The sequence below is a fragment of the Symphodus melops genome, assembly GCF_947650265.1.
Source record: "Symphodus melops genome assembly, chromosome: 1".
Lineage (NCBI taxonomy): Eukaryota > Metazoa > Chordata > Actinopteri > Labriformes > Labridae > Symphodus > Symphodus melops.
The window spans coordinates 50,856,142-50,867,967 of record NC_136691.1 but is presented as its reverse complement, the minus strand read 5'-3'; the positions used below and the strand labels follow the sequence as shown (position 1 = coordinate 50,867,967).

At 37.5% G+C, this 11,826-nt stretch overlaps 1 protein-coding gene across 1 annotated transcript; it reads right to left on the bottom strand.

The window, feature by feature from the left end:
• Window positions 1-4,063: 4,063 nt before the first annotated feature.
• On the bottom strand, window positions 4,064-11,194 carry hsd17b3 (hydroxysteroid (17-beta) dehydrogenase 3). The gene is made up of 11 exons (XM_079350590.1): window positions 10,928-11,194; window positions 6,553-6,599; window positions 6,344-6,419; window positions 6,105-6,212; window positions 5,900-5,967; window positions 5,446-5,490; window positions 5,179-5,213; window positions 4,980-5,061; window positions 4,843-4,908; window positions 4,589-4,738; window positions 4,064-4,419 (listed from the first exon to the last, which is right to left on the bottom strand). Exons 1-11 carry the CDS (start codon window positions 11,076-11,078, stop codon window positions 4,276-4,278), a joined length of 972 nt encoding a protein of 323 aa, XP_079206716.1. The 5' UTR covers window positions 11,079-11,194; the 3' UTR covers window positions 4,064-4,275.
• Between the last annotated feature and the right edge of the window lie 632 nt (window positions 11,195-11,826).

The window sequence follows — 11,826 nt, the reverse complement described above, 5'->3', positions numbered from 1 at the left end:
GTGCTCAGCAACAACGTCTGAGAGACAAGGTTGTAATTATGCCACAGAAATATTTCAGCTAGTGTAAATATTCAAATATTTATTCTGGTGTGTCATACTGACATGCACTGCACTTTTTAGGAGATGGAAAACATTCAGAGAGAAAGCCACTCAAGGAAATGTGGAGTCAAAAATGGAAAGCCTTGTAACTATTGTAACTATTGGGTTTTGTAGCTTTACTTCTAATCATATGTTTTCACATAGTTCGCTTTCATAATGCATGAATAAAAGAAAATGCAATATAAGATTGTTTTTTCTTTCAACAGTTCAGATGGTTGACTTCCAGTCTTAATTTAAATTCCTCAGTCAACCTGGAAACACATTCATGAGGCAGATTTTTGTGTCTCTGCGTGCATACGAAGGTTAGTGGTGCTGACCTCGGCTCCTGGGTGGGCCGCGGTGGCTGTGTGCTTGTCTTGGATCATCTTTGGACCCTTCTGTTTACTGAAAAAACAAGCAATCAGCATCCAAGGAGGAGATTCAAGTCACACAGCGAACGTCCTCAAAGGCAGCAGCACTTTCCTTTTCTTTCCACTTCTCACAAACACACAAAGCCACGTCCACACACTCTCACAATCTGAGTGTAGATACTGTCCTCAGAGCCCTGACCACCCACATCAGCAACGGTCATCAGTGAAATCAAAACTATGACTTTCCCTTGACCCCCTCCCTTAATGACTGTCTCATCTGCCAGAGGCGTCGGACATGTTGAGGCCAGTTTGACTTCATATTTGTGCTAAAATACGATCCCATTGATGGTAAAACCATTTTTCCACAAGTGCAGGAGAGACACTCTCCCACCTTGATGTTCTATCAAGTAAAAAGAACCTGCTTGGCCAGCAACAACCTGCTATTATAAAAGTAGTGTCATTAAACTGTCCACTCTGAGAACCAGAAAATTAAAAGGTGTCATAAAAGCGTTTGCACCAAATTGTGGATAACCTGAGGGGAGAAAAGTCCCTGCTGTGTACAACCAAGGTAAACAACTTTTGATTTGAGCTGCAGGCGACACACAAAACGCTTAAAGTGCAGCTTTGAAAGTATAACTAAAGAAAGAGAGATTAAAAAAGGAATTTCCCACTGATGGAGAGTGGTGTCATTACAATAAATTAAACCATGGTTTAAAGTATGTTTTGCTCCTCTGAAGAGTTTTGGAGAATGTCAGCGACTTCTTGTAGGCACACAAATTATGATTACTTTGATGGCTACCAAGTTCAGAGATTTTAAGTCCTTGTGTTAGAACAAAAACATTCCATTTAGGTTGCCATTTTATCGATATAATGTTTATCAAATTTAAAGTGGTTTAGGTTATGTTATTGTGAAAACATTAATGAACGAGAAAAAAACAAAACAAAAGAAAAGGGATAATAGATGACGAGACAAATTACACTGGTTCAACGTAATATTGATATTTTTGATTTGGGGTCAAATTACAGTGGATCAGCGTAATGTAGATACATTTGATTAAAGCAATTTAATTAACTAATGACACAATACAACTGGATTAATCTAATTATGTTATGTGGAGATTTTGTACAAAATAAAAATGAATTGAAGTAATGAGTCATTTTTTTATAGCGTACAATACATTTTTCCATCGTATAATATCTCAAATTGTTCTTCTTTTTACATGTTTTATATTTGCTTGTTGGTTGAAGGATTACCATATGTTATCATAAATGGTAAGAACAAGATATTTTTTTACTTGTATGGGTTGATCATTTTTGTCTTTTACTTATCAAGCTGCATAAATGTATTTGATATGATACGGTCTTTAATCCAAAATAACCTGCAGTAATGATATGTAGTGTGTATGACTGGGTTCAATGCAGTCATCTGTGAAACCTTGTCTGTTAGTTCCCTCTTGTGGCTACTTTTAAGGTTACAGTGATCGTGGCAATTCATGGCAAATCATTTGAAACAGGACACGATAACTTCGATGTGCTCAAATGATCACTACATTTTAAAATGTGATTTAAGCATTGAGTGAGAGATGGCAGAGTGCTGCTGTACACTTCTACACAGAGAGTAGCCTTGCTCGTGCGTCTCTCCAGCAACCAGACCAACTGCCATAGTTTGGTCTAAGCAGGACTTGAACATGCAATCCCCTAGTTCCCAACTCCAGTCTCTAAAAACTAAGCTATTGCTGCCACTATTCCGTCAGTCTAATGAAGCACATCTTTCCTTCCATCTCTGGGATATCATTGTTAGTAACATGACCATTTTTCCATTATTTCCCAAATTCATGGCCATTTTGTTTGTTTTTTAATTGAACTTAATGTTTATTGATTTTCTTTCACTGTTTAGAGCTTGCTTTTTTAACTGCAGAATTGAAAAAAGAAAAATAATGTGAAATTCCAGCTGTTATGTGGGGACTGAAAGGGGAATGAGGGAACAAACAATTGATTTTATTTATATATTTCTGATATATGTCTGAAAAAAATCTTCTGGAGTTTGGAGCCAAAAAACAAACAAACTATTCAAACACAATTTTCATAAAGTCGTGCTGTGTTGCAGTCAAACATTGTTCAAACATATATAGTTTAAGTTTAAACAGAAGTGGATTTACTCCTGAGTTATACAAAGAAATATTGTATGTCAAACACAAAACAAAACAAATTCTAGTTTACCTGCATACAAAGAAATACAATTTTAATATTCCTTTTACTGAACACATTTAAACGGAGAATAAGAAAGGACCAAGAATAGATCATTGGGAAACATCACAGTTAAAATTGAAACAGAAGAAGATGAATTTGTGATGACAACAGATAAGGTCCTCTGGGAAAAGTTAGAACTGAAGAAGTTGTAAACCAGTGCCTTAATTGAAGACCAACCCAGGTTTCAAGGATCAAAACAGAACTTTCACCTTTGTCAGCTGTAAAAAGGACAGAAAGATTGAAAAACACTGAATTTGATACATGAGTTAGATTGTCTTTCTTTCATACCTTTGATAAATGTAAGCTTTGAAATTAGTATATTTTTAAGCGATAAGGGATCCAGATGTGGAGATCATATGAGATGAACAGTTACATTTTGACCTTTCCAGCACTTTTTTCAAAGTCAGACCAGACATGGATCAGGTGGAATCAGGGCCACTGTGACCCCTCCTCTCCCCCCAAAACCACTTTTCATTTTCGTTGCACTATCTCTCATGGGAAGGGTCATTCATCAAAACTCAGTCATCCTGTGATTCGTGACTTTTTCAGGTCAGATGTCTCTGCAGCTCAAACTAATCCAGTGGTTCATCTGCTTCTGGACACATGAGTAAATGTTTGCTCATGATTTAAACTCTGCACATCATCCTGTAAGCAGCAGGATATCAAACTTAAGTCTCCAGTGTGTTCTCATTTGTCAGAAACCACATAGAAGCTAATCAGTTCTCCTCCAGCACTGACTGGTTTTGTGAACGTCAGAACGGAATGACACCTGAGGTCATGTGCTGGTGAACTCATCTGATCAAATGGTTCCTCCATCTCAGAGGGGGAACGGAGCATGCTAATGACAGTTACAGGTGTGTTTGTCTGTCTAACATCGTAGTGTGTGTGTGTGTGTGTAGGTTTGTGTGTGTGTGTGTGTGTGTAAAGAAGATGGTCCATTCAGCACATAAGGCCCTGACTCATAATTAATTATTTGCCACAAAGATTTATGATTATGGTAAAGAGTCAAACACATCCACAATGCAAACCTCTCTAATACCTCTCGAATATTTCCAGTACAAAGACATCTTTTTAATTTCAGCATAAAAAGTCACAATTAATTAAAAATAATATTTCAATGAAGTGAAAACTTTCACTAATTTATCAAATGTACATGCCTGTCTAAAGTGATGATGGGAGCACTACCTATGTCGCATTTTATTGCAGCACAAAGACAAAATAAGCCATTAGTACAAAAAAGAATACATAGAAATAAATAAAAATGAAGCGTAAAACTCATATAAACTATACATAATGTATATTTTTTCAAGGTTGACCATGAAAACAAATCAGGCGATTTCTTCCACCCAACAAAAAAACCCCTCTTCTCTGAGTCAGCACTTACATTTAATAGCTTACCAGCATTAAATCGATGCTACACAACAGCTTCTCTTCAGACATTGTTGCATGCCTCGTTATTTGCAGATGTGTCAATGTTTGTCCACAGGGCAAGTGTTGTCTGTTACTGATGTTCAACCAATACTGTACATGAAAAACTGTGCTATTAGTTGGAGGTCTGTCATTTCAAAGAGCTCTTCTAGTTTCCATTGTTCACAAAAGTTGTTTGTGCTGCAGATTTGGATGCCATCTTTGTTGTTTTCTTCTTAACATAGTCTTGGAGACTGTGTAGCATAGACTCTGAACAGAGGACCTTATGAGGAATGGACTGCAGCAACCACCCCTGTGTGGACAGACAAACACACACACACACACACACACACACACACACACACACACACACACACACACACACACACACACACACACACACACACACACACACACACACACAGTCAGGGAGAAATCAGTCTTGTTTTTTTTCTGCATTATTCCGTGGTTGAAATTCTCACCAGAACTATGTGGCAGATGCTGCCCTGTGTCTTGTCTCCAGCTCTGATGTACTGCAGAGAGCTTTTCACAAATCCCTCTGGTGACAGCGTCACAGAGTTGGTCTTTGTGTAAGCTGCCATTCGAGTAGAGACCCCAAATGGAGACACAGCCTAAAAATAGACAACGATAAAGAGAAAATTGTGACAGGTAATAACATCTCCATCCCGATTGTGATATTTGATTTCATAATCTTTAGATAAAATGTGTAGCAGACCTGTATAATAATGCCCTTATCTTTGTATTCAGCTTGCAGAGCTTGAGAGAATCTTTCCACAAACACCTAAAGAAAAACACGTTATAACACAGTGAGGACGTAACCATAAATATGTGCACTGCATGAGCTGCAGTTACCTTAGATGCAGAATACAAGGTGTACAGGGGAAATGGAACAGAAGCCACTCCAGACGACATATTCAAAATCAGCCCTCTTCCCCTGCAGAGGCAGAACAAAAAGGTGGTTTTACTTGTGTGACCAGAACTCAATGTTATCAGCATCATATTATTGTACGCATATTGCAAATTACATCACAAGAAAACATGGGAGGGAAACCTGTTCTCCATGCCTGGAAGGATTATTTTGCACATCTGGAGAAAAAGGAGAAAAGTTTATTTCATCAGAAATGTTCAGACACAAATGCAAATAAGTGTTGTAAATTTGAAACCTGAAGAAGAACTGAGGACAGAAATTATGTCACTTAAAAGAAAAAGTCAATGATTTTTGTTCGAAAGCGGCTGACAATAAGGCTTAATGGTGTCCATGAAATGTTATGCAATTAAGGCATAGAGTTAATTTGTTTGAGAAAATATACACTCTTACCTTGGCCACAGTTTTGACATTGCAGTTAATCAGCTTTGTTATTGTCTGAAAGAAAATTAATCATGGGCTTTTATTCTAAGGAGTGTTAAGGAGGCAGAAAGTCACATTTGTTCTGTGAGACCTTCTGAGGAGCAACACGATCAGATTTTATTTAAACCCATTGTATGGGTGTCAGACGGACTGGTCTAATTGGCCAGATCAATGGTTAAAGGTTTACTGTTATGTTTTTGACTTTTAATGTTCTATGTAACTTTTTTATTGATTAGATCTTGTGCAAATGTATGACGATCAATCCAGCCTTGTATTATTAAATGTAAACATACACACATACAGAATTAATACATGTTTTAAAGGCAAGGAGAATAATTCAATATATTTTTCATCTTCAAGGACCATATCTTTTGTTTCATAAGATAACTCCACAGAGCATTTAAACTGCTGAAGCACCACTGACCTGGTCCAGCTCTGCAGACTCAAGGAATTTGCAGGGGATGACTGTGGGCAGCATGCCTACATTATTGACTTGGGTAAAATGAAAAAGAACCCGGTTAAAACTTTGTGGAGAAAAGAAGCAAATCTTGCATTTCCAAGTTATGGTATTTTTGTGTGTGTTTGGAACAGAAATTTATAACTTACAAAAAACATTCAAAAAGTCACACCTAAAACCCCAACATTGAGATCCCTCAGTTCATCCTCGATTTCCCCAAACACATTTTCCTTCATGAAGTCTGTTACTATCACTTTCACCTTCCTCCCCGTGGCTTCAGCTATTAGGGATCAAAATATTGTGTCACTGATACATGTTACACAGCATGATGCATAACCCTTACAAAATGTGAATGTTTTCACCATTTTAAAGCAGACACAACAATAAAAAGGAACAGAAAGCAGGTTTTACTTATTTTCTTGGCCACCTGGTCCAGTGTTGCTTTGGTTCTACTCATGATAACAACATTCATTCCTTGCTCAGCCAGCTGAGGGAGCCAAAAGTACAGCTTACAGAGATGCGTCACACAAAAAGTATTTTTTTCTTTTTACTTACTGGTGGCAGGAATTTTCATGTTTTAAAATTACAAATTTGACTCATAGTTCAGTTTTAAAACTTACCTCAAATGCATATGCTCTTCCAATGCCTTCTGAAGCACCAGTCACCACTAAAATAGGATTGCATAGGATTAGTGCAATGAATAATAGCCAAAAATGAAGATTAGCTTCTACGGTTTCCAAACTAAAAAACTGGGGGCTCTGTAAATCAGAGCTGTGCTCACTCATATCTGCTGTCGGAGAAATCCCAGGATTCTGTTTGTTTTTGTTTACAGTACCAAACCCATCCTGTTACAGACTGTGCTAATGCAGACTGTTCCCGAGCTCTGATAAAGAATTTGGTGAGATCAGACTAGAACTGCTTGTTTCTGGGTGCTCACTACTCTCCCATCTCCTCCTCATCCTGATCCTAACAAGCACAGAACCTTCCCTTCACTATTTCTAGACATAAAGCGTAGGGCATCCATACTTAACTTCCACTGATTCTGATATTTTTGATTGCATTTCAGCATGTTTTTGAACAGACTTGGTATTTTTAAATACAAAAGGTATGTAAAATAATCTGTCTCTAATGTTTTTGTTCTCACCCCTGTAAAGTGGTGTCACTTATTGTACTGACAACATCAAAATAGAAATCACTAGCATGGTCAGTCTAAAATCAATGTCTACCGATAAAAGGACGAGTGCAAATACAAAAACTGCAACTTACAATACTGTACAGCAAGACACAGGCCAACATGAGACATGACACAACACAACACCTGGACAGGCACAAACTCCAGGTCAAGTGGTTGTGTTCATCCAACAACATGACCTGGTATTGGGATGCCGATGGCTTAGTTGTTAGTGTGCGAACCCAATAAACAGATGCATAAACATATCTTAAAAATAAAAAGATCTGTTTGTGTTGTTTGTCCAAATCTGAGTTGTACTGCATATTTTCCATTCAACTTTTTCAAACAGTTTTGAGAAGGAGGTGCTAAATCAAAAATATTAAACTCTCGATCTAAGATAGAGATTTGTAAACATTGGAGAAACAAGGTCCAAGTGCTCTAGCTATTGGGGACACGCGATAATTGCAGGGAAGACGAAATTAATGCGATTTAATTTAATAAATTGAAAAAGCAGGCCGTAATTTGCACATTTTAGATTCTAAAAAAAGAATGAACGATAAAAACTCAATAGAAGTCATTGTCTCACGTGCATTTCAATAGAGGACATTCCTTCTTTAATAATTCTATTGTTTTTGGTTATTTAATGCTGGATTATATAAATAACACCCACTCATTTTTTTTTTTATCCCTCATGCACCAATTGTTGTCAACATTTTGTAACAAGTCTCAGACACGGCTCTTGGATATTCTTTCTGGACATAAATTAATGGAGTTGTGTACAAAACTTAAAGAGCATAGCATTGGCAAGCCCTCAAATCAGCATGATTTACCCCTAAAGAGGAATTGGTTTATAAGTTAGTGGTACAAGCTCCATGTGGCAAAATTTAATTACACTATTAGCAGCCTCTATAGGTGACAGAAAAAAATCATGATTTTATTTTATTTCGTACAGTTTCTAAATCTGATATTCAATTTCATTTTTAAGGACCTTTCACATACAGTAAACATCCATTTCATGCACACTTTAACCTCAGTTGACCTATGCACCAAACGCATTCTGGACTCTGCTGGCTGGAACATACTGTTCTGATGGCTATTTTCCCCTTGTGCTAGAAAGGAATTAAAGTGGTCTTTGGGAATAAAGGAAAGACCAGCCCCAGTATTCTTTTTTTTATCGGGCTTCATTTAGCACTGTGGGAGACTGAATAACCTCTTAAGAAGATGCCAAAGGATTTCTTGGAAGTGGACGAGACTGCTCTGGAACCTGCACAGGAATGTTTTGGTGTGATCACTGTGACTTTGTTTGAGTGGGGAGCAAAGTTGAGAGCAACTGTCCAGCTGTGTTTAGATTCAAATGTACTTTGGATGTTTTCAACTCTATAGGATGGTAACATGTTAGATTGCTTGCACCATGTTTAGAATGAAGCATGTTATTTTCTGTCCTCACAGTATATCGCTTTTATGTGCTAAAGGCATTTTATCAGAAAATGTTGAAAGAAAGTAGAGCCGTTTTTCTGTCTTGTGGATGAATGCAGAATCAATTTGCTAAGAACAAGATATCTGGTATCACAAGTGATCTGGTATTGTCAGCAGATGGGGCAAAGTATCAATAAAACAATAACACGGTCACCACAAAAATCAACAATACAAAAATCATTCATTCATATTATTCCTGACTTTTCCCCTTTGGGAATCTTTTGTTATTAAATTGCTGGTGCCAAATGTCCGCATTTTAATTGAAAAAAATACATCAGTGCTCTAAATCAGATCTTTCCGCCAATTTGACTATTACTTCATGGCTCCTCAAGATTACGTGAACGCAGTTGGTCAAAAAATTGTTTGACAGTGTGTTAACATTTGAAGAAGAGGACTCTGATATTATCTCAGACAATGTGATCTTCCAATTATTGCAGAATCACTGTTTTGTCATGTTGTTGTGATTTTTATAGTTGGCAACGTATCGCGTATTGATATGTGAATTATTCCGTTAGTCCATAGGACATCGTCCACTAGCAAATCAACCAGTTTTAGGTTGAATGCAGAAAAATAATTTTTGTGGTTTTAAAAGACAGACACACAGAAAACACAGTGGCTGTAATGCTATCCTGACACTAATCAGGTCATAGATGTTGTCTATAATTCTATAATAAAGCCCTATTAACAATGAACAGAGAAGAGGAAGAAACAAAGTCTTGGGCTGGGAAATCCCTAATAATCTGCATAACTTGAAGCCTCTGGCAGCCAGCGCTGCCAGAGGCTTTAAACTCATCCTGTGATAGGCAATGGGTTGCGAGATTGCGCTCAACCCAGTGACCACAATCCCTTGAACTCGTAGGCTACATAACAGTGGTAATCAGCTTGATGAGTCAACCAAGGTTTGCCTGATGAAGCCATGAGCAAGTACTGATGAAAGAGGCAGTATTCAGTGGCATGTGATCAATTTCAAGCATGAACACATCTCATGGCAGCAGACTGTCCAAATTATTTTTCAGAATATTTGTAAAATATGAAGAAGTTAACCAAAATGGCATGCTAGGTTGTAAGCAACATGTTTGCTTAGTTCGTACCACCAGTCATCATAATTTTACATATGCATGGTGGCCGATGATAAGCTTGTAGCAAAGCTAACCTAAGCAAACAAGGCTACCCTAACCAATCAGAATAATCTGTAGCAGCAGGTGCCCAAAGTCAATACCGATCGTACATTATCCTGGTTTAAACAGTCAATGCTGTTTTGATATCAAGGAGGTTTCTAGAATGTGTACAAGTGTAGAAATCTCACTGTTTCTGTGTTCAAAGCTACCATAGTCACTGTTATTAATTTACATAAGCATCATGGTGGAAAACGAGCTGAACAAGCATGAGAGACGACTGGTGGCTTGCCATGGGCCACGGCAGATGCTACTAAACTTATTGTACCATGTTGCTCAAAATTGTGCGCATTTCTTTGATGATCTTGCATGGCATGCAGGTGCTCCCAAAGTGGCATACCATTTTTTGATCTTGGCGTTGCTGATCATTATCTCTGATATAAAAAGATATCTGTGCAAAGCTAATGGAACAAGAGAACTGATTGGCCAGATAGCGATGCTTGCAACACATTTTCTGTTATCTCCTAGTCATGTATATCGTGCTCTGCAGCAGGTCAGGTCACAGCATAGTTAACTGTAAAGTTTAAAGAAGACATCTTCAACATAAAAGAGAGAACCCAGGGTTAAACCTGCAGTAATTTGATAAATCTACATCCTATCCAGCAGTTCTGGCCTTTGTGTTAGTTTGTTGTGTTTGGACTGACCACCGGTACAGCATGTTACTGTCCTGTTTTAAAAATGAAGCCTTCTCTAAGAGCTGACTTTTTTCTTGCATCTGTCTCTGTGATTTAGCCTCTGCTCAGCCAATCATAATTGCAGTTATCTTTACAAAACTATTACCCCAAAAAGCAGAGAATACATTGCAGATAATAAAACATTTCATGTCAATTTGGGCATTTATGTTCATCGTATATAAACATTGCCGACATCTCTCATCTGCAAATGTCTGCATCTGCTTCAATGGTATGAACAGACGGCTTCAAATGAAAGTCAGAACTTGCCACTGAATGCACTAACATTGAACAAGTTCAATCTTGTGTATAAACCCAACTGATCCAACTGTAAAACAAGAACTGTGTTTTTTTCAGCATTTTTACACGCTGAGGCACATTCTAGTGAAGTCCATTTTGATATTGCACTCATATTATGAGGTAAATCTATATATCTACTTTACATACATTGCAGTACATGTAAACTTTAACACAGAAATAAACATGTTCACACAATACTCACCTGCCCACTCTCCTGTAGAAGTGAAAAAGTTTTTTGGTAGTGGAAAAAACACTTTTGGAAAAAGCATCCTACTGAAAAGCAGCAGTTTCACTCCATAGTAGACACTAACTGCACCACCAAGAGAAATAAAAAACACTTCAATCAGATCCATCTTTGTTCAGCACAACAACAAACAGCAGCTGTTCGTCTCTCTGTGCTGTCTGCTCGTCTTAGTTTGGGGATTCAGTAAAAAAAAAAAAAAAGAATGACAGAATGATGGAATAACTCTGCCAAAGGACACTCCCATTTCAAGAACTGACACACAAACTTCAAAACACACACACACACACACACACACACACACACTTTGTGCTAAATTGAGTCATGAGGCTTACTTTGCGATTATTAAAACAAGTAATTTCTTTGAAAGCCAACTGTTCAGAGCTCAGGGGTTGAAATTTGTTGGTACTTGTGACGTACACTGTCAATTCAATTAAAAAAATACTTATTTGTCCCCAGGGCAGCAATTCAAAAGCAGACAGAGCCGTAAATTAACAACAGTGCAGCTATATTAATAAATAACCAAAGATAAAGTGTCAATCAAAAGAATAAAGTGTCAAGATGTAAGTACACAGTTAAAATACAAAATCAAGAAGTTAAGTACATTTTTTTTCGTCCTATTTGGTGCTTTATGTTACCCTCTCCTTATCCATAAACAGATATCTGCATATGAATGCAAATTATGTCCAAATTAGAGCATAGACGTTGTGTCTCCACTTTAACTCTAATCTTGAATCTCAAGTTGTTATTCGGATTGTAAACAATGACCATTGCAGGGAAAAGGAAGTTTTGGCCCGGATATTCCTCATTGCTTATCTTAATATCCACTGTCTGCAATAGAAGCATAGAAATTAGCCATT